The sequence below is a fragment of the Trifolium pratense genome, linkage group LG4 (assembly GCF_020283565.1).
Source record: "Trifolium pratense cultivar HEN17-A07 linkage group LG4, ARS_RC_1.1, whole genome shotgun sequence".
Taxonomy (NCBI): Eukaryota; Viridiplantae; Streptophyta; class Magnoliopsida; order Fabales; family Fabaceae; genus Trifolium; species Trifolium pratense.
In genome coordinates this window covers 38532179-38555356 of record NC_060062.1, presented here as the reverse complement: position 1 = coordinate 38555356, position 23178 = coordinate 38532179, and the positions used below count along the sequence as shown (strand labels likewise).

The following is a 23178-nucleotide window of genomic DNA, read 5'->3' as shown; positions in this document are numbered from 1 at the left end:
CCTTATTTTATTTACCAACTAGTACTAATTCTTAATGATATGATATAAGCATTTTTCAGTTCAGTAAAATAAAAGTAAGTGTTAAACAACCAACCAGAAGAGGCAGAAATGGTATGAGAATACCAAGAGTTGGGAGTGAAAAGCCCCAAAACAAGACACAAAAAAGATGAAATAACACTTCAGTCTAAAAGACTGAAGATGCGCACGTCGGAACCTAATCTAAATGTTGACAACGTATTTTATGCCAGATTTCAAATCAAAGGTAGAATAGAAAATTAGAAATCACACAAGGAAATGAAAATTTGCAGAGTAATAAACTAATCAAGTTACAAGTAATAGGTCATAGTACATTTCATTTGGAATTTTCATCGAATTTGTGAATCATACAACAAATAAGCATCTGTTTAGAATTTAGGATGACCCAAATGCTTCATTAAGAAAAAGTGGAAAGGACTAACAAACTTACTAAAGGAGTTGCTTAAAGAATATTGCAGGTATGCCCAATTCTATTACACATATAACAACAACAACCATCTAAGTCATGTAGGTCACCCAACATATATGTATTAGAGTATATGATGAATCACTTTATCATCAGTCAGCCTTAGCAGGTATATGATTGCCACCAGTTGCTAGTTTGTATAGATAAAACAGAGTCATCAGACCACTGCAAAACAAAAGGAAGGGTAAATAAATGTAACTCTAGATACAAAAACACACATTGTTCTTCTTAGTAAATGTAATCAATGCACATTCGTCAGCAGTAGTTCAGAAATAAACACCCAAACTAGCGTACATGTTTACTATTAAGTCACGAGGCCATTAAGACTAGCAATCAACAAAAATCTGTTTAGTGCAACAGTGTTTGATTCCTGAAATCCTATTTGGAAAATAATATATAGATCTTCAAATCAACAAGATGCTAAAACAAATTTGAAAAGAACTTGCAGTAAACAAGGTCAGGAATCAAGATTTTTGGTTTTTGGGTTGGATTATAAAGCGATGATTGTCAAATTTTATAAACTCTGTTTAGGGCTATTGGTTCAAGTGTGTAATAATTCGGGTAACCAAACAACAGATTTAGAATAAGTTCAGATAGTATATTAACTTTTGAACTTAACTTAAACGCATAAAATCAGCTTGTAAGGCGCGATTATTACCCAAACTTATAAATTCTATTCAAGTCATATCCCTAACGAACATGAGACTTGAGTTTTTTTTTATAACCGAGTTTACTCCAAAGGGATGATAGTAAACTACAAATTTTCTCTTATTCTGTACATAAATAAATGGAATGGTGAGGCCTACATTAGTTACAAAAATACATAGTATATACTATAATGAACAAAATTGCATCCGCTAATGGATTAACTCTTCATAAAAGATAAGTTCATGGATATATAATCTAAGACAACAACGTATCATTGGGCAAAAAAAAATAAGACAATAACTTATCCACTAATTAAATCCTTTATTCTTTGACAGAATCCAATAATTAAATATTGTAAAACTTAAACTTTAATTCCTACAAATAAAACCAAGTATAATCAACAGACAAAATAAAAAAGAGAGTATAATCAGTCTTTTTAATTACCTGAGTCCTGCAATAACACCTGCAGGCATAATCTTGGATGTTTGCAAGTAACGCTGTCCCATGATAAAAGTTAGTACACCTGCACAAACTGTTTTGCAATACAAAAATCATAATTAGTACTATGAAAAATTACTTCGAAAAAATATGGATTATAACTAAAAAAGCACCAAAACATAACTTCAATTTAAAGAGTTTAATTTTGATAATAGCTGAAAACTCACACACACACACACACAAGTAAAGGAGTGGAGTTTGAACTCCAGCATCCGACCTAACAGTTTCAGCATTTTTGACGGTTGAACAAGGATTTGTTGACATCATATGTCTTACTTTAAAAGTAATTATGATTTAAATCGAACATATTTTTTTTGTCGGGAAGCCTAGTGCCTAGAATTTCACATTTTTAAAGGTGAATAAGTGGAGTGTACACATTCAAACTCTGGCTCTGCATATAAAATGCAACGTCCTTGTTAAATGAACTATGCTCACATGACCAAATCAAACATTTTTAAGTATTATAATTCATTGTGTATGACTATGAATTAAATCTTTATTTTCACGCATTAATTAAAATCCAAAATTTCAGATAATCGACTACAATAAATGAAATCCACAAAGTACGAATAAAAAAATACATTAAGAAAAAAAAGCACTAATTAAGGAAATTTCATCAAATCATGATCTATAACATATTAATAACAAGTTCCAGATTCAGAATCAAGCACTAAAACAAAATCAATAATCATGAATGAAGCAATAATAATAATAATAATATAACAACAATGAAATGAAATTGAAGGAATAACATACGGATCTCGATAGCGAGAGCGAGGTAAGAATTCTTTCGTTTTCCGAAGGCACTGAGACTGAGATAACCGGCGAGGATGAGAAACAAACCGGTACCGACACCTCCGGCGAGAGAAGCGGTGCTTCCTTTTTGAATGAAACCGAATAATCCTCCACCGACTAATACTAATCCGTAAGGAATTGTGAAACAGAAATCGTGCATTTTTTCTTTCTCTCTTTTTTCTTTCGTCTACAAAATGAAGTTTGATTTTCCGGGAAAATTTTGAAGTGAATCGGGAAAATGAGAGAGAAGAAGAAAGTGTCAGAGATTGTGGAGTTGTTAGAGGCGCGTGGGAGGCACAAGTCAACATCATTTATTTTCGATTATGCCCCTTGAATAACATTTAATTACGAAATAGTCCTTAGTCAATAGTCAATAGTCAATGCATACATTTTATCTGGATTTATTAAAATTTAAAACTTGATTCAACACACCTAAGCAAATTCCGAGCTGACTTTTTTTTTAAGAAATGAAAAATGCATACTAATATAATCTTAAAATTTGTGTATTTAATATTTATTTTTTTAAATTAAAAATATATTTATTCATTTAAATTGTTAGAGTAAATTAGGGTAAACAAAAATTGGTGTCTCGCTGTTTCATAAATTTGCAAATGAGATCCAAAGCATTCGTCATCTAATGAGTAATGAGTAGAGATTGGAACGTTGTTGTTGATCACACCCTTCGGGAAGGGAATGTCTGTGCAGATGTTTTGGCCAAGATGGGAGCGTCCGCGAACTTGTCTTTGATGGTTTTAGATGAACCTCCCTCTCAGTTGTCGAGCGCGCTTTGCGCTGATGCCTGGGGAGTAGCTTTTGTCGGGGATTAATCCCTTTTGTGTTTTGCTTTTTGTTTTCTTTTCTCTTTTGTAACCAAAAAAAAAAAAAGAAATTAGAAATACTGACAAATTTAGTCATGTTAAAATATAGGCTTAAATCCAATTTTTATCCACCTATTTTGAAAAATATGAAATTTTGGTCCTCTATTTCAAAAATCAACTTTTTAGTTCCCCACTTCAATTTAGTGATATTTTTGCTTATGTGTTAAACTTATTAATATTGTGAGATTGGGAAAAAAATTATCCACATCATTAATCCACTTCAATTTGGTAGAGATCATTCAAGGATTAGGTGGTTACAAGAGAAAAACATTATAAAGAGAAGTACCGGAAGTACTCACAAAAGAAGAAAATAAAACGAGAAGAAATACACAAAAATAGAAACAACAAAGATGCAACCCCAAGGCCAAGACCGCCGGTCCACCCAAAAATAGAATTTTTTTAATATAAATTAAATTTTAAAAACTTTATTATTATTAAAAGTTCACGTCAGCTTATATAATAATTTTCTAATATAATATAAATTAATTAATTAATCATTTTTTTAATAATAAAGTTTTTAGAATTTAATTTATATTAAGAAATATTATTATTAGCTGACATGGAATTAAAAATAAATTAAAATTATTTTTTTCACGTGTGCATGCCACATCATCAGAAATGCACAGTCAGATGTCTAGTTGTCCATTCAGGGAACAAAATAAGAGAATCTTCACATTGCGGGGTAAACACAGAAAAATAAACTTTTTACAGATATAAATGAAATTTCCCTAATTTTTTTTTTGAAAAAAAAACAACAAACCATTTACCCTGTATATGAAGATTGGATCAAGTCAAACACTTATCCAAAAAGTCAATTGATCACCAAGTAATCTACAGGTCAGTTCCCACCAATATATATTCTATCCCAATCCCTATATTGAGATATTCCTCACTTTACATACTTAAATTTATTTATTCAAGTTTTTTGCATTTATTTAAGTTCATATGTTTTCTCTAACTTGTTCAATTTTTATTTTTCTGGTTAAGATCTTGATCAAAGACTGTAATAACTTATAAGCATACTAATAAGTGATGGAATATTAGCTGCATACGATTTTTATGGAAATTCATTTTAATTTGTTGCATCTTCAAGAGAGACCGATACCATCGTAGAATTAGGACTTAGGAGTTGAGACTAATTCAACGCTACAAAACCGGTTATAAGGTGATGATTGTCTTTACTTTATAACCATATATTCAGACTATCTCACAACCGACATGATACTCTTAACGCATGATAAATAGTTATGCATATAGGATTAATGTTGCATACCAAAATATATGATTTGTTGATTTTGATTTTTATGGAAATCCTATTTGTTATGCCATTAAGATGGTCATTTTGATAAGATCATCTTAATAAGATGCGTTTGGAATTATTTTGTAGGTTACCTATGTGATTGAAACGGAGGTGACAATGATACCTTATTTGGGAAGAATACGGAACTTTCAACAGGAGGCAGAGGCTGAAAAAAGGCAATTGCTTTGGCAACGAAAAATTGTGCAGTTGAATGTTGATGCAATTGATAAAACAACAAAAGTCAACATTGATGTTTTGAAGTGGCTGAATGATGTGGACAAAACCATAGAAGAGATAGTGAAATTGGAAATATTGGATAGGCCTAATGTTAAGATGAGAAATGATTTTCTCTCAGTGATAGAAAAAATGAAGATGCTATACAACAATTGTGAATTTGAGTCATATTCGAGCACAACTTCACCTTTAAAGTCCTTTTCTTCTGAAGATTTTGTGTGTTTTAAGTCTACAAATGAAGCTTCGGATGAACTTTTAGAGGCACTGCAAGATGATAAAACTCGAATAATTGGATTGTATGGGAAGCGGGGCTCTGGTAAAACAACATTAGTGCAAGCAGTCCGTAAAATGGCAAAGTATTTAAATATTTTTGATGCAGTTTTATTTGCCACAGTGTCGCATAATCCAAATGTCATGAAGATTCAAGACCAATTTGCCAACTCGTTGAAAATAAAATTTGACCGAAATACTACTGTTGCTAGAGCAATAAAGATATATTCGACATTACAAAGCATAGGTCGAATTCTTGTGATCTTGGATGATGTTCGAGAAATTGTTGATCCAGAGGATTTTGGTATTCCTTGTAACGATAACCAGTGCAAGGTTCTTTTGACCTCACGCCAACGCCTACAAGAACCTACTTTCATGGAATGTCAAGCAAGGATGATTCGTTTGAATGCCTTATCCAAAGATGAAGCTTGGACTTTGCTCCAAAAATATTCTGACATAAATGATGAGTCTCCGTCTGATATATTAAATGTGGCGTCTGAAATTGTGAATGAATGCGAAGGGCTACATAGTACAATCAAAGATGTAGGAAATTTTTTAAGATATAAATCTATTGGGGAGTGGAAAGCATCTCTAGATTGTCTTAAACATTCACAAGCTCAATGGGAAATTTTTCTGAGTTTTAGAGGACAAGATACTCGGCACTCTTTTACGGGATCTCTCTATCATGCTTTGTGCCAAGTGGGATTCAAGACCTTTATGGATGATGGAGCATTGCGTAATGGGGACCAAATTTCACCGACTCTTGTTAATGCAATTGAAACATCGAGACTTTCAATTATTGTTTTATCTGAAAACTATGCTGGCTCGTCTTGGTGTCTAGATGAACTTTCTAAGATCCTTGAGTGCATGGAGACGCATAATCAATTGGTTTGGCCAATCTTTTTCAACGTGGAGCCCTCGGATATAAGGCATCAAAAAAATAGTTATGGCGATGCCATGGCTAAACAAGAACAAAAATTTGGAAATGATTCTGCGAGAGTTAAGAAATGGAGGTCAGCTTTGCTTGAAGTTTCTAGTTTATCCGGAAAGACTTATAAATATGGGTGAGTAGTGTACTCTAAAATACTTTTATATGGATCCTTCCATAATTATTTAATCTCTTATGACCAATCCACTAGTAACATTGGATGTTAAAATATATAAATGTATATAATTTTGCTTTGTTTTGAAGGTATGTGGATTGTAACACAAGAAATCCAATCTTCTATTATTGTTATTACTTATTTCAAACGTTGTTTACATGAAATTTTAGACATGCAATATTCTGTTGTTCAAGTTATGCTTTTGTGTGAAATATGCATGTTTTTTTATTGAAAGGTGTTGCATATAAATTTTGCAGGTATGAGTACGAATATAAATTTATTCAGAAGATCGTCGAAGATGCCAAGAATATTAAAAATAGATTGTACATAAGAAGCAGCAATAAGGACTAGAAAGAAGACTTATGATTCTCTTGTAGTAATTAAATAGTGTTGGATGTTCAAAGTGGATATTGATGTTGTTGGAGCAATATGGACTAGCATTCCATCTGATGCAATGTTCAATTCATATGCCCCTTAAAATTGAATTAGGTCCACAAAGTATTGTAATTATATGAAGGAGGGTTTGTAAAATATAATCATGAAATGACCATGCTGTTTTTGTCTGTCTAACATAATTTTTCCAATTAAAAAAATAATTATTCTGAGTTTTCGAATTTCCGTCTGACTGACTATGAAGGGCGCCTTGCGGCCTTGGCAGGGGAAAATTTACTTTTTGAAACTGTAATTCAGCCTTATGGGAATGAGGAGCAGCCTTGCAGGTTTGGTTTCTGGCTTGCGGAAACCTGTGGCAGCCTTGCGGAAACTTGATGATGAAGACAAAGTTCTACTCTTGTTGAATTCACTAACTTCTTAGATCTTTTGAGCATTTCAACGATGTTATCCTTTATGGAATGAAAGACTCTATTATCTTGGAGAAGTTTCAATTGGCGATTAGAACAAAGGAACTAAGTTCGAAGACTTGGTTGATGATAGAGGTGAAGGATTGAATGTCTCATGAGGAAGAAGCGAGAGTAAAGGATACGACAAAGGGAAGAAATCTAGGTCGTAGTCCAAATTAGAGGGGTCTGATAAATCGAAGTACAAATGCTTCATTTGTCACAAAACCAGTCAATTCAAGAAGGATTGTCCTGAGAAGGGGAAGTTGTGGTTTTCGGGCTGTTGGATATATAAATGTGTTTGGACACTTCATCCTTTGAACTAGCTTTTGGGATGAGATCCAAACTCATTTAACATACTATATATAGCTTGAATATGATTTTGTTAAGTTGAACCCAATTTCTAAGACTTTATGTCAATTTTTATTTCTTTACAATTTAGTGTAATAATTCTATTAAAACATGTTTTTTTGGTTACAATTTTTTCTATATATTTATGAACGAAGAAATACACAGAAACTTCTTTACATCACAAAATTTTGAATCCAATCCTGATATACTTGCACATGTCCAAAACAACTTCATATTGAATATGCATTTATATGCACATTACAACATCAATCCATTTATGAATCAAGGACAACTTGCAAGTTGTGATCAAATCTATCTTCTGTGGCACAGTTGTAACTTGTAAGTAAAGCTTCTAATCCATATCCATACTTTGTATGTACAAACGAGTTTTAATATTGTTGGCCTTCTCCAATATCATTTGGATAAAATCATATTCATACCTGCAAAAATAAATACAAGGCCTTTCAATTCATTTATGCAAATAATCTATTCATTCGGATAAAATTAAGCTTCACTAATTAATTGAAAACAAAGTCATATTTATTGTTTAACATTTTTCGGGATCCAAAGTAGTTGCAGTAAACTTTCACACTGTTTTAAATCTTATACATTGATTTGAGATCAGACGGCTGAAATTAAATTAATGTCTACTGATCTCAACCATTGATTTAAATTGGACGACTGATATCAATTACTGCGTCACACAGTAACTGCGGCCAATCCTACTCCTAGCACTTCACAGACCTTCAAAAACAATATAATGCACTCTCGCTGTCTCACAATGGGTGACTCACTTGACTGTTTCACCAGCATAGTATATTAGTAAAAACTATAAAAATATTCATTGAAACAAATCCAACAACATCTTATATACTAACATTTGTTTTTATTAATCAGTAAAAAAATATGGTCAAAATAATATATACGAATAGTGTGTATGGTCAACTGAGTCGCTAATTAAGTAATTAGGAGACGGAGTAGCGATAAATAATTAATGATACAATTTCGGGCTAGTACTAGTATACAAAGACATTGATTATGGAACTTAACTAAAAACATTTTAATGCATAGTCAGACAGAACGTACCCTGAACCTGAAGTGTAGCACAATCCAGACAAGTTGGCAACTTGAAACAAAGCTGACTTCCATTTTTTTATCTTCTCATAATCATTTCCAAACTTATTTTCATGTTCAATCATTGCTTTGCCATAACTATTTTTCTGATTCCTTACATCTGATGGATCCACTTTGTAAAATATTGGCCAAACTAATTGATTCTTCATTTTCATGCACTCAATAATCTTAACAAGTTCATCGAGACACCATGGCGAATATGCAAAGTTTTCGGATAAAACAATAATGGAAAGCCTTGATGCTTCAATTGCATTGAGTAGTGATAGTGAAATTTGGTCACCTCCCTCCAATCCTCTTTCATCCATGAAGATTTTGAATCCGACTTGACACAAAGCACGATAGAGAGAACCTGTAAAAGAGTAACGAGTATCTTCTCCTCTAAAGCTTAGAAAAATATGGTAGCGAGCCATTGAATGTCTCAAACTGTCTAATGATTCTTTCCACTCCTCAATAGGTTTACTTTTTAAGGAAGCCCCTACTTCTTTAATTGTACCTGGTAAACCTTCACATTCATAAGCTACTTGATGTGCTATATTTAATATGTCCGATGATGACTCATCGTCTATGCCTGAATGTTTTTTGAGCAAAGTCCAAGCTTCGCCTTTGGATAACGGACCTAGTGGAATCTCTCTTTGACAATCCATCAAGGCACATTCTCTTTGGCGACGTGTGGTCAGAAGCACCTTGCATCGATTACCGTTACAAGGAATACCTATATCTTCTAGCTCAAGTTTCGCCCGAACATCATTCAGGATCACGAGAATTCGATCCTTACTTTGTAATGCTGAAGATATTGTTCTTGCTCTTGCAGCTTCAGTATTTCTGTCAAATTTCAAATTCAACGATTCAGCAACTTTATCTTGAATAGCTCTGACATTTGGATTTTGAGACGCATTGGCTAATAGAACCGCATCAAAAATCTTTAAATACTTGGCTTTTTCACCGACTGCTTTCACCAATTTTGTTTTACCAGAGCCCTTCTTCCCATATAATCCAATTATATAGCAATTACTATCTTGCAGTGCCTCTAAAAGTTGATCCGAAGCTACTTTAGTCGACTCAAAACATACAAAATTTCCGAAAGAGAAGTACTCTAAACCAGGAATCGGGCTAGAAAATGACTCAAACTCACAATTGGTATTTAGTGTCTTTATTTTCTTTAGCATTTCATTGTAAAACCTATATCTCCTCTCACTATCAATAGAAGTACACAAGATTTCCAAAATTTCCATTTCTATTTCCATCTTCTCTTCCTCTTCCATCACTTTATCCACATCATTTAGCCATTCCATAACAACATCATTGACTTTTTCTGTTTTAGTTTTTTCTTCAACTTTTTTCAGCACTAACTCATGATTTGAAATCAACTTCACTTTCTCTTTGATCACATTTTCAATGATTTTTCCAACTTGAAACAAATAAATTCCTTCGCGTATAAATGTCCCCGATAAAGCAGTAAGAGACGAGATAGAGCTTTGGTTTGCCATTTAAACAAAGTAACTGGAAAATAATTAAATTAGTATTTAATCCAGATCACACTTTAATGGCCTATTTTTACTCTAGATGATCTTATCAGAAATGGAACAAACAGAGAAAATATACACATTCAGCGTAAAGATTATTACACTGTCAATCAACCATAACCGTCAGATCGTTAAAAATTACTTTCACCATATCTACCTCAAAACTCATATAAATCCTGGTTTGTGATTAGTTGACAATATAAAAAGTTTTACACCGACAAAAAAAATAAAAAGTTTTACGCCGACAATCCATCAAAACTAATCTCGATATGATGTGAAATCAGAAAAGATATGCAAAGATAAGTGAATGAAATTTTAACTTACTTCAAGATGCTGCAGAGGGACAAAGGGTTGAAATCAGAATGCCAATTATCAATGTGGTTGATTTTGCTTAGTAATGTCAAACTTGCTAAGGGAAAAATAGATATGATATGATAGATATATTTGTAGGAAATAGGAGCTGGACACTATAAGATGCCTTCAAGAACACGTTTTGCCTATCTATTATAGATTATAATAATGAAGTGATTATTTCGTAGGAAGCATCATTTGTAAGTAACAAGAAGCTGACTTTTAAATTCAAACTCATCAAAATTTTAAAAAAAATGAGATAAAATTAAGGATCAGTTGATCAATTCTTTTGTATCCTCACATCACATAACATGATTCACATTAACTAGCATTATATTTATCATTTTAACAATAATAATAAACCTACCTTAATTGGTTATAAAGAGGTTAGGAAGTTGATATATTCCTCATTATATTTATCTTGACTTTGCAACCGACCCTCCGCGATCGTAAATTTAATAGTATTTTCCAAGTTGATAACAAGGTTTGCATTGTTTTCTAAGAAATTTCATAGAAAATTAATCTGATATTAATACTAATAACCTTTATCCTTAAGGCCAAAACTTATATTTCTAGAGAAAATTAATCTGATAATCAACCACAGATAATCCATTCGCAAACTGCCAAATACATTGTGAGTATCCAAAACTTCATTTCATGCACTTCACAATTAGATCTTAACTTATTAGGAAAAACGTAACCAAGCATCATTGTGAGTATCAACAGATAAGTAAAGGAAATTGATTAAAAAGGGTTTTAGGAATGATAGTAAAGAGTAGTTGGAACAATGATCCATTTAATATCCTTTAATGTTGTGTGAGTGACAAGTGCAGTCATGACTAATGTGAGCAAGCTTACCTAGTGGTGTATGTCTACAACCGTTAAGTGATAAAACGGGGGATAAGGTGGATCCTATGTCTAGGTCACACTTAATTCGTTTTAGTTCAGATTGCACGCTTGATTTCCACTATGACCTTAAGGCTTATGTCTAAGTCCTTTAAGAAAGAATTATGTGTCCATATTCTACCATATTAATCCTCTAGATCCATTCATTGCTAGATGTCTCTCAACAACGAACTTGTATCTAAATCTAAGGTGATCAAGCAAAGAATTAAACATATGGAGTTAAATCAAAAGGATTAAAGTAGCATAGCAAGCACACATCACATCACATAAACAACATCAAATTATATTAAACTTCACATATTCCAACTAATAAGAAGTTAGCTCATATTGAGCTTAGTAACCAATACAACCAATTCCCTAGATCTATTCATAGTAAATAAACCTTCAGGAGTAGGCGGCGAGGCACTGGTTATCAGATCTCAGAGGTGATTCTTCTCTTCACTTGAAGGTGACGGCTGCGCAAAATGGTTATGGATGAAGGCCGGATAGAGTGTACAAGCATGGATGCGTTGGAATTAGGTTAAGACCCTTTAAATAGATGCATTTTTCGGATCATGGGCCATGTACTTGGGTAGAGGAATTGACAGCCAAATAAACAAAGAGATTATTCCCTGAAATAGCCAATACAATGATAGTACTGTACTATTCTAGAAAATAGCCAGCTGTCTTTCCTCTACTCATCAGGGCGTCATTCCTTCTTCACCTACGTGGCCGTTTTGACCAACGTTTGACTTCAGCATTTGACTTGTACACAGTCAGGACACTAAGTCATCATTTTCTCTCCTATAACTTAGAGTTTGAGTTTAGATTTCAATTCAGGGGAAAGCTATGCTATCATGTTTTCACAGGCCTTTTTGAATTTTAGCATGCAGGGGACACTACTTAGGTTCATTTTTCTTTGGCTTTAGGTGCTACTCTACCTTTTCACCTGACGGGATCTCATTTGTTGTGAGTCCAACCTGTTACTCCAAGTAGAGCACCCTACACAGCCCTAGTTCCTCCAGTTTTAGGCACAGGAACCTCATAATTCATTAATGTTCCTCCAGTTTTAGGCACAAGAACTTATTCTATTTTTTTTATACATTTTTTTAATGCAATGCCCCCATCATAAACTGCAAAATGTTAAGAATTGCAAAATGTAGCGCCCAGTCATCATGAACTGGATGCAGTATGAAATTGCTAAATAGTGAATGGTATAGTGTCTTACTATATTAAGTTCATCTGTCTCAGATACTCGATGGAAAGCATGCAGAGAATGAGGTAATTCAAGAGGAGCAATAGGATCACAGGCACCGTGTTTCGGAGTCTTCATCTGCATAAGAAGGTGCCAGCTGAGGGTTTAGGAAAAAAACAGAAATTATCAGTCAAGCAACTGATATATTTACTAAAGATCTTGAACAAAAAGTAGCCCTTAAAATATCATCACAAATTTGCTTGGGTTAAGGAGCATTAAGAACTTGAGTAGTTAGTCAGTAAGGGAGAAAATCAAAACATCAAAGAAGACACAATACTCCTTAAGGCTTAAACTATTGGAACCACTCAAAAATGCCCCATAAGAGAACATTAATAATGATAACAATAGATTGATTAAATAAAAATAATAATAGTATTAAACAGTCTGCATGATGCTTTGAGATTAATAATTCTACAACACCACAGAAGATATCATATTGAGTTGGTACACAGATAGTGGAAATAAATTACTAAATTGAAAAAGAAATGACAGGTTTTCAATTACGATAAATGAATTTATTGATTTAGTATTGAAGGGTACTGCAGTTATTCCAACTATAATGTCATTAACTCTGTACAAAATCAATTCAGAGAATTATTCGTAACCTGGCAAGTATTCCTTAGAATTTCCCCAATACTAGGAAGGAAATGTAACTATATACTAATATATGAGCTATTTAGCTAGCAGAATAACAAAATAAAACCTAATATAAGATGAAAGAAAAGGAGGGAAAATTCATAACTTATCAATTTTCATTTCCTTAGCCTTCATTACTTTATCAAGAAATGACAAAACAGATTGTGCATCTGTTCCCGGGTTCTTCTTCCCCTGCAATACAGCAGAAAACATTTATGATTTATGGGATCAATCATTTTTTTTATACATTTTCTAAAAAAATTATATTTCTTATCTCAGTCACAACAACTGTTGAGTACTTCCTTAACCACAACATCAAATTGAAAGGCATACAAGGAACCACAATCTTTACCGATATAGGATAAGGGGGAAAGGGGGAAAAAAAAACACAACCTAGTTAATGCAGACATGCGTAAAGTTCAGAAATACACCAGCATAATATGCACACTCCTAAAGAGCATCCAGTCAAACTAGGAACAGGAATCAGGAAAATTAAATCTTGTTAGCTTTTAAACACCAGCATAATATGCACACTCCTAAAGTCATGAACTCATGGCAGAGGCAGCATATGTTTTAAATGTACTTGTAGGTTTCATGGGAAGCACACAACATAGATAGAAATAAGATTTCCTACCCAACCAAATGCAATGGTAGATTATTCCCGGTGCCCAAGGGAACCGTGGCTATGGCAGGCGAATGAGATAATTTGAGATCACAAACAACTCCAAGCAACCAGCAAGCTGTTCCATTACCTCCTGCAACCTAGAGACAAAATACACATCAAAATCTCAAATGAAAAACAAAACCATTAGCATTCAAAATTGAACATATGGCTAAAACATGTTTACATTATTATATAAATTAAAATCCAACAAAAACAAACCAAAAATAAACCAGAAATTGCAGTTCACAGTTCACTGTCACGGTGATTACAGCAACCGCAGAAATCGAACTACAGCCTTCAATTAAAAAATTCCAATGTTTGTTGAAACACATAGAAACATGAATTTCAGCTTACAATTAATCTCAATCTCTCCATAGTCCATCCATATAGCAAGTTGATCACCCTGAACCTTCAAGTTTAGCCCTGTTTGATTGAATTTTTTTTCTTAGTTTTCAAGAACTCTTTTATTTTAGAAAACAGTTTTCAAAAAAGAAAAAGAAAAAAAGTTAGGGCTTGTTTTTTTTTTTTTTGATAAAGGGGAAAATAAAAAGACAACAACACAAACTAACGAGGACGCTGCCTCAAGACACCCGTTGCATCCGCAAGCAACACATGCGCTATTTGCGGAGGCGGAGAAGTCCATAACTTAATATTAACATCTGACTGAGCACCATATTTAGCCAACCAACCAGCACATTCATTCCCTTCTCTAAGAGTATGAGAGAAAGATAAAGACCAATTACGCGTCCGAAGGATACGAATCTGACCAAGAACAATTGCGTGAGGGTAAAAATTATTGTCATCTTCAAGGATGAGATCAATAGCTGACTTAGAATCAGATTCCAAGTTAATCGTACGGTAGCCTAAGCCCCAAGCCAATTGAAGCCCTTTGAGAATAGCATAAAGCTCTGCCAAAAGGTTAGAAGCACGACCACAAGAACCGGAGAAACCATGCATCCATTCGCCATATCATAGTTAGGGCTTGTTTGAAACACTTCCCAAATTCTCTTTTTTAGTTTTAAAAAAAAAAAAAAAAAACTAAAAACTTGTTTGACAAACTATTTTTAAATTATAAGTTTTGAAAACTATTTTCAACTTTTCAATTTTGAGGACTAAAAAACCGAAACATATAAAAGATGTTTTGGTTTTTTATTTTTAAAAACTATTTCAGTCCCAAAACTTGTAATTTAAAAACTAAAATAGAGAATTTGGGGAGTTTTTAGTGTTTAAGATCTAAAATAGAAAATATTTCGTGTTTTTTTGTTTATATAGATTTTTTTTTAAAAAAAAAATATATGTCAAATTGTTTCGTGAGCTTAATTCAGTTGACAAAAACATTACATTATATATGCAGAGGCCGATGTTCGAACTCCGGTTATCCCACTTATATCCACCTTAAGGGTAAAATTTTTAGTCACTAGGCTACTTGACAAATATATATACTAGGGATGTCAATTTTATCTGTAAATGGTCTTCCCGCAAAGATTGCCCCGTTTGGGACCAAAGATGGGAAAATTTGTAGTGTTCAAACATTATTACATTATTATTCAAAGAAAATACCACACTGGTATAATTTAATTCATCTCCATATAAATCATATTTAAAATCAATGCAAACCGTGGTAAAATCAAGTTGCATGTTATCAACCAAAAAAAAGAAAATCAAGTTGCATGTTATAGTGTTCAAACATTATTACATTATTCAAATACCACACTAGTATAATTTAATTTATCTCCATATATAATCATATTTAAAATCATTGCAAACCGTGGTAAAATCAAGTTGCATGTTATAGAAACTATTACATTATTCAAATACCACCACTAGTATAATTTAATTCATCTCCATATATAATCATTTAAAATCAATGCAAACCGTGGTAAAATATCAAGTTGTATGTTATATTGTTAGTATATGACTTGATCAACTGATTCTCAATTTTTTAAATTCTGGTGTTTGAATTTGAATCAGAGTCTTGTTACAAACGATGCTTCGTATGAAATAATCACTTCATTATTATAACTATAATTTATTAATACCATGACATATTGTCATTTTAAGCCCCCGCTTGGACTTTTCTCTTTTGTTTCTCTTTTGGTGACCTTGTACTGAATTTTAGAACGTGAGTGTAGTATTATTTGTATTTGTATTTATTTATCCATTCAATATATATATTACTCACTCCGTATCAAATTATAAGTTACTTTGAGAAAAAAAAATTGTACTGAGTTATAAGTTACTTTTACCAATGAAACATTTAATGTTATTTTTCTTATTATATTACCTTAACTATTTAATTTAATATTATATTTTCTTTTAATTTTTCAATTTATATTTTTTCATATATATCATTAATGAAGGACAATTTTATAAATTAACTGAAAATCAACTTATATTAATTGTGGTATGGATCGAGAGTATATTTTTTATAAAATGTTTGCCTTTTCTTCACAATAGAGGTCTCCCCTATTGGAATTCTTGTAACAATTTTCTAACATGTGGTTTAAATGAATAAATTGGGCATTTGTATATGACTTGTAAATTTGCCGTTGAATGTCATGAGAAGATTTCAGTCAAAGAGGCAATTAAGAGAGAGAGAGAGACCATTAATTTCATAAAGTTGAATTTTGGAGCATATGTGAGTGAGATGAGAGGAGTAACACACAAAGCAATTGTACTTTTTATTCTTGTTGTTGGAAATTTGTTTTCTCTCTCCCGTAAAAAATTTTTATCTCTCGCAATAACACTAAATGCACCAAACTGCAAGATTATAAAACTGCAGGATATCTAATTCTCATGTTAACATGCTAATAAGGTTTCTACAAATAGTAATTATTTTATGAAAAAGTAACATTTAACTTTTAGAAAAATAAAATACACAATTTTAATACAAAATTTCTATCTTTAATGTATATTAACATGTGTCTTTATGAGACATTTTAACATTTCCCACGTTGAAAATTTTCGTAGGTATAATGTCACAAAGAAACCTCCATGAAAATATAGATACTTTCAACAGGACAATTTTTTTCCAAATAACATCACAATAAGATGACGACTCTCGTAGCTTGAGGTGAATCAATAGATGATAAACTCACATTAATTAAATAATTAAAATAACCAATAGTTCGCCATATCGCGGTCCCAAACTATAAAACCTCTTTGATAAAAGCACAAGAATTAAGAAAATTAAAGTAAATTTTACATTAAATTTGTGAATAATATACATATTTTCAAAATCATCCTTCAATTATTAAGAGAGAAATAATAATCTTTTATTTATCTTTATTTAATTAGGGATATTATAGTAAAAATTTAATTAATACACCTTCAATATTAATTTTCTCATGAACTATATAGATTTTGAACTTATAAATGGGTCAACTTGGCATGCATGCTAGTGGATGTGATATGACTTGGTCAACTTATATTACTACTACGTATATATTTTAGGAAAATACTAAGAGTTGACTTTCATGTATACAAGTATATATATATAGATGACTAAAGTAATGGGTTCACAAATCACAACACATGCTTGATAATACACTTCTATATCCATTAATCTGTTTATTGACTTTCTTGTTTGAAGCTTAAGACACAATCATTCAAACTTCACTCATCCATTCTGCATCCTGCAACAATATGTGTGAGTTCAATTTCCACTTTCCTCATTATATGTTTCACATAATGCTCAAAATAAGTAAAATCATATAACTCTGTATTTATTTTTTTTTTGTTTAAGTTAATATATATATATAAAAAAAAATGAAACTATATGCTGATTTAGAAGTTTCTATTATTTAATTTTGCAGCAGTAAGTATACACACTGTAAAAGATATTGCTCAATATGGAGGTCTTCTTGTTAGTTATGGGGTACCTGATTGGATGGCCAAAGTCTTGCAGAAATTTGAAAGGAGAAAGAACAAACTCATTTCAAATCGAGATCGCGTGCAACTAAAAGTTGAATCAATTGATCATAAAATTGAAAAGGTTAGTGATGTTGTGGTTGAGTGGCTAAAAGAAACTGAGATTCTCATGCAAGATATGGAGAATCTGAAAACACAACCAAGAATATCATCATTGAATGAATATATGAAATTGCGGAAAAGAATAAAGGCGCTCAATGTTAAATGTGTGTTTGATCCATTTTCAACTCCGATTCTAAGTTTAGAACGCTTCTCTTCTGAAGACAATTTTATGTGTTTCGAATCTACAGAGAAGGCTTCGGACGAACTTTTAGAGGCACTGGAAGATGATAATTGTTCGATAATTGGATTGTATGGTAGACACGGTTCTGGTAAAACAACGTTGGTGAAAGCAATGGGTAAGAAAGTCGAGCATTTAAAGATTTTTTATGAGGTTTTGTTTGTCAATGTGACACAAAACCCAAATATCACAACATTGCAAGATGAAATTGCTGATTTATTGAATATCAGATTTGATAGATTGTTGAATATGAAATTTGATAGAAACGGTGAAGCCAAGAGAGCAAGAAGAATATTGTCCACAATAGAAAATATGGACCGTCCAATACTTGTGATAATTGATGATGTTAGGTCAATATTTGACCTAGAGCGTGTAGGCATTCCTTGTAATAGTAATCGGTGCAAGGTCCTTTTGACCACACGTTGCAAACAAGATTGTGACTTAATGCGTTGTCAAAGGAAGATTCAACTTGATCCCATATCTACAGAGGAGGCTTGTACTTTGTTCAAAGTATATTCAGCCATTCATCATGAAGAGAATTCTGAATTATTGAATGTGGCACGCGAAGTTGCTATTGAATGTGAAGGGTTACCTAAAAATATTATAAAGGTGGGATCTTCTCTAAGAAGTAAACCCATGGAGGAATGGAAAGCATCACTAGAAAATTTGAAAAACCCAATTGCTCATTGGCAAATGTTCCTCAGTTTTAGAGGGAAAGATACTCGCGACTCTTTTACAGGATTTCTTTATCAAGCTTTACGTCAAGGGGGATTCAAAACTTTCTTAGATAATGAAGGACTGCAAACTGGAGAACAAATTGCACCTTCTCTTAAAGACGCAATTGAAACATCAAGACTTTCGATTGTTGTTTTATCCGAAAACTATGCAAATTCAGCATGGTGTCTTGATGAGCTTGTCAAGATTTTTGAATGTGCAGAATTGAAGAATCAATTAGTTTGGCCAATCTTTTACAAAGTAGATCCATCAGACATAAGGCATTTGAGAAAAAATTATGGCAAAGCCATGGCTCATCATGAAAAAATACTTGGAGTTCACTCAGAAAAAGTACAAAAATGGAAGTCGGCTTTGTTAAAAGTGTCTGATTTGTCCGGAAAGCATTATAAAACTGGATACGAATATGAATTTATCCAAAAGATCGTGGAAGATGCCAAACATATTGAAAATCGTTTGCAAATTGAACTAGAAGATCATAGAAGATGCCAAGCAAATTAAAAATCGTTTTGCATGGCAAATTGAAAATATATTGTGTTTAGCCGTTGGTTCTGGTTTTTAGTGTTGTAATTTTGTTTTGTTGTAATATTTTTACAAGTCTTTTGCTTAGTTAAGAAAAAAATGTAAGATATACATCTAACATTTTTTTTTTGTGTTGACTCTAATTTCAGATATTTAATTCAGATTTTTTCAAATAGTTCTTTCTTGGAGAAGTTCAATGATTCAATCATTGTTCTTTACGGTTCATTTGTTGTTGACACACCCAAATGTTTGGAGTAATTTTTGTTAAAAGTTAAAAAATTAAATGCATTTTTGGTCTTTAAAATAAAAGTTTTGCTTGCTTAATTTAAAAACCATAATTTTGGTCCCGAGTTCTAATTTTTCCGTAGTTTTTGTTAATGTGTCAAGATCATTAATAATGTGAGGTTGTACATATATGGGAAAAAAAAATACATGTCAAATTTTTTTTTTTGAAAAAGCTAAATAAAAAAAAATATATATATATATACATGTCAACTTTTTCTAATATAATGTGTCTATAAGGGAAAAATATCCTCATGAATTATTAGTTTAGTTATAAATCTTTGTGTTCAATTTAGACTTTTGCCTAAACAAAAGAGTTTGATTCACAAGTGACAAAAGTTAAAGAAGAAAAAGTCAACGATACTATTTTGAAGTATATATAGAGGAGAAACTCTTCTCATGTGGGTTATGTCCAGACAAAGTTGCAATAGTCAAGCAAGTTGAGTATTTTAACGGTGCATTAAATGCAAAGGTTGGAAAATTGTTACTATACTACAAAATGTATAGGTGATGTGATGAAGATTTAGGAACAATATATGACTATTGATTTAGGTTCATATTTGATGGTATTAACGGGTGCAATGCAACCACATGTTGCCAACAAGTACGTGCCTTGATGGATTGTCAAAAGGGAGTCTCTAAATCCCTTAATAATCCTTATATAGAGTGAAGCTTGGAGTTTGCTTAAAAAAGAGTCAGGCATAAGAATTATTTTTTTATTTTATTATATATGTTGAAAATATAACAAGTGTGAGTCTGTGGAAATAGTCCCACATTGGATAGGAATGTGGTGACTTGAGCATTTATAAGTGGGAGAACCCACTCACCTATCACCTTAAGGTTTTGGGTGAACAAGTGGTGTGTCTCCCACAAAGGCGTGTTGCTCAAAAGAACAAGTGCCACAAAAGTGAATGCTCCTCGCTTGACCCTCCCTCGATTGTTGCGCTAACAAATGGTATCACGAGCCTTTGGTTTCAAGAAAGGGACCGGCTTACTTGTATCGAAAAGTACCCCACATGGTAATGGGTAAGTGTCCCACATGTGGGTAAAAGAGTGTTCTGTTGAAGTGAGTCAACGGCGGTACAAAGTGTATGTGGAAGAAAGAGCTTCCACTTGAGGGGAGCATTGTGGACTCACACTTGAGGGGGAGTGTTGAAAATATAACAAGTGTGAGTCTGTGGAAATAGTCCCACATTGGATAGGAATGTGGTGACTTGAGCATTTATAAGTGAGAGAACCCACTCACCTATCACCTTAAGGTTTTGGGTGAACAAGTGGTGTGTCTCCCGCAAAGGCGTGTTGCTCAAAAGAACAAGTGTCACAAAAGTGAATGCTCCTCGCTTGACCCTCCCCCGATTGTTGCGCTAACAATATAGACGAAATTGAAAGTTATCATATATTCATACACATAAATGAGAGAGTTGGGGTTCGAATCCCAGTCATAAATTTCAGCCAAATAATTTCAATAATTTTTTACTAATTGAGCTAAGACTTGTTGGATGTCTGGTTGTGCTATGTTTCATGATTTTGTTTTGCAGACTAATGTTTCCGACAAGTGATTATGTAGAACTACAATTGATAAATTTGCGGGGTCAAAATCGAGTAATTGTAAAACATAGAAGGTTAAAATCAAGTAATTGAATTTTGGGAGCCAAAGTCAAACAATTCTGAAAATTAGAGAGACCAAAACTACATTTGAACTTATTTTTTATGTCGAAATATTCTTGAGGTTTAACTTTTAGGAGACATATTATTTATATGTCACGATAAAAATTCCTTCAGGATAGTGGTTAAGAAAAAAAAAACAGAAATAAAAATAAAATTTTTATCAAAGTTATATTATTATTTCCTTAATATTCACTGCTCCGCAACGCAAACACTGTTTAATACTATTTTCTATTTTTTTTTTTTAAGAATGTTTAAAATAATTTGACACATGTCTAAAGTTTGTGTTAATCATTGGACTAGCTACTATACAAGTCAACGAAATCATGGTCTCCTCGAACAATCACCAATATTGACCATAAGTTGGAATTGGAATTTTTAAAGTTGGGTATTGAATATTGATGACAATTTGAAAAGTGTACTCCGTCAGTCCCAAAATATATAAGGGAAAATTGGTTAAAGAAACTTGATGTATTTAGTTAAAAATATGAAGTAGATACATCAACTTTATTTGAACAATTTTTTCTTATATTTTGGAATAGAGGAAATATCAAATTGTATTTAATAACAAGTTTACAAAAATAATTTTAAGTTGACATTGAAATTTTATTCCATTTCCTTCGCTGGAAATCCTTTTTCCTAACAATAACTTCCTAAGGGCTTGTTTGGTGCGCAGGATATGATAGGATAAGAAGCTGGATAAAGATAGGATAGGATAGTGACAGGATAAACACATATCCTATCATGTGTTTGGTGCACACATGATAAGAAAGAGGATATCATTGTTTTATCATATCCGATATTTGGTCCACACTTGATATTGACATGATAAAATACATACATGTTATATTTAAATGAAAAAAATATTTTTGGAAAGCAAATACATTTTTTATAAAACAAATAATTTTATATTTTTAATTAACATTAAGAAAACTAAAATTAGTATACACATTTTTTATAAAATAAAATGATTTAATATTTTAATTGGTATAAAAAATGGGCTGAATAAGCTGAATAAGTTTTTTCACTTAAACATCAAATATTCAATAGGAGTAAATAATATCTATTAGTATAAAATAATAATAAAATATTAAATATATTAAAAAAATCAGATCAGATGAAGATTAATATGGGTTGCGTAATTGCGTCAAAAAAAATATGGGTTGCGTAATCTAGCATGTAGCAAAGCAACACGTATGAATCTGGTGGAAAAAAATGAATAAAAAATTCATAAAATGCATTCAACGGGATTCGAAGAGGCTGCTGGCGTGAGTTATATGATATGCTTATACTATCGTGTTGCTAACCCAACTTAAAATAAGGATTAAAATTATAAAGGCTCAATAGGATAGGATAAGTAATAGGTTTAGGGCCCGTTTGGTGCACAGGATAAGAGACAGAATAGGATAACTGTATCATATCCTGCCGCAATCCAGTGTTTGGTGATACAAAAGGATATGATAAGTTAATCCTGAAGCTTATCCTATCCTGTCTCTCTAGTTATAATTCTTATCCTGAATTTGAGCTGGGTTACCAGCAGGATAGGATAAGAAAAAAAAATACTGATTTATTTTATAAAATATATTTTAAAATACATAAAATAAAATTAATAAAATATAAATAATAAAATAATTAATTTTTAAATATATATGTGATTTTCTCACAGGGGTAATTTTGTAATTTATATATTCTAAAAAAATCAAAATTTTACTAAAATTAAAATGATTATTAAAAAATTGACAAATAGGGATATTAATTTAAATTTTATAAAAAATTAAATATAATTCTTTTGCAATAGTAGTTTTATTATTTATGTATGAGAGATATATCATATATTTATTTGGCTTATCTAATATGTATATATTATTGAGTTATTTATTTGATCATGATTCATATAAAAAATT

General features: G+C 32.0%; 5 protein-coding genes across 6 annotated transcripts; 2 read left to right on the top strand and 3 right to left on the bottom strand.

Annotated features, from left to right (window-relative positions):
- Positions 1-275: 275 nt before the first annotated feature.
- LOC123882216 (protein FATTY ACID EXPORT 5-like) lies at positions 276-2717 on the bottom strand. The gene is made up of 3 exons (XM_045931025.1): positions 2405-2717; positions 1595-1682; positions 276-667 (listed from the first exon to the last, which is right to left on the bottom strand). Exons 1-3 carry the CDS (start codon positions 2601-2603, stop codon positions 595-597), a joined length of 360 nt encoding a protein of 119 aa, XP_045786981.1. The 5' UTR covers positions 2604-2717; the 3' UTR covers positions 276-594.
- A 1427-nt stretch (positions 2718-4144) lies between these two features.
- LOC123882213 (probable disease resistance protein At5g47260) lies at positions 4145-6798 on the top strand. 2 transcript variants are annotated; one of them, XM_045931023.1, is made up of 4 exons: positions 4145-4158; positions 4309-4486; positions 4709-6189; positions 6486-6798. In XM_045931023.1, the coding sequence occupies exons 3-4, from the start codon at positions 4739-4741 to the stop codon at positions 6577-6579; spliced, it is 1545 nt and encodes a 514-aa protein (XP_045786979.1). In that variant the 5' UTR covers positions 4145-4158; positions 4309-4486; positions 4709-4738; the 3' UTR covers positions 6580-6798. The 2 variants fall into 2 exon arrangements, with proteins under 2 accessions (XP_045786979.1, XP_045786978.1); XM_045931022.1 differs by lacking the exon at positions 4145-4158 and having other exon boundaries at positions 4221-4486.
- A 649-nt stretch (positions 6799-7447) lies between these two features.
- Positions 7448-10723, bottom strand: LOC123882212 (probable disease resistance protein At1g61310). Its single transcript, XM_045931021.1, has 3 exons — positions 10397-10723; positions 8502-10049; positions 7448-7855 (listed from the first exon to the last, which is right to left on the bottom strand). Exons 2-3 carry the CDS (start codon positions 10034-10036, stop codon positions 7768-7770), a joined length of 1623 nt encoding a protein of 540 aa, XP_045786977.1. The 5' UTR covers positions 10037-10049; positions 10397-10723; the 3' UTR covers positions 7448-7767.
- A 3657-nt stretch (positions 10724-14380) lies between these two features.
- Positions 14381-14824, bottom strand: LOC123882215. The gene has a single exon (XM_045931024.1). It carries the CDS (start codon positions 14818-14820, stop codon positions 14428-14430), a length of 393 nt encoding a protein of 130 aa, XP_045786980.1. The 5' UTR covers positions 14821-14824; the 3' UTR covers positions 14381-14427.
- A 2559-nt stretch (positions 14825-17383) lies between these two features.
- Positions 17384-19719, top strand: LOC123882211 (putative disease resistance protein At3g15700). Its single transcript, XM_045931020.1, has 2 exons — positions 17384-17512; positions 17679-19719. The coding sequence occupies exons 1-2, from the start codon at positions 17509-17511 to the stop codon at positions 19304-19306; spliced, it is 1632 nt and encodes a 543-aa protein (XP_045786976.1). The 5' UTR covers positions 17384-17508; the 3' UTR covers positions 19307-19719.
- The last annotated feature ends 3459 nt before the right edge of the window (positions 19720-23178 follow it).

Bases quoted from the DNA above. Each gene is read 5' to 3' on its own strand.
- LOC123882216 (XM_045931025.1), bottom strand. From the start codon at position 2,603: ATGCACGATTTCTGTTTCACAATTCCTTACGGATTAGTATTAGTCGGT. The intron at 1,683-2,404 runs GTATGTTATTCC...ATTGCAAAACAG, and splicing joins CGCTCTCGCTATCGAGATCC to TTTGTGCAGGTGTACTAACT. The intron at 668-1,594 runs GTAATTAAAAAG...TTTGTTTTGCAG, and splicing joins GGTGTTATTGCAGGACTCAG to TGGTCTGATGACTCTGTTTT.
- LOC123882213 (XM_045931023.1), top strand. From the start codon at position 4,739: ATGATACCTTATTTGGGAAGAATACGGAACTTTCAACAGGAGGCAGAG. The intron at 6,190-6,485 runs GTGAGTAGTGTA...TAAATTTTGCAG, and splicing joins GGAAAGACTTATAAATATGG to GTATGAGTACGAATATAAAT.
- LOC123882212 (XM_045931021.1), bottom strand. From the start codon at position 10,036: ATGGCAAACCAAAGCTCTATCTCGTCTCTTACTGCTTTATCGGGGACA. The intron at 7,856-8,501 runs GTACGTTCTGTC...TTATTTTTGCAG, and splicing joins TGCTACACTTCAGGTTCAGG to GTATGAATATGATTTTATCC.
- LOC123882215 (XM_045931024.1), bottom strand. From the start codon at position 14,820: ATGCATGGTTTCTCCGGTTCTTGTGGTCGTGCTTCTAACCTTTTGGCA.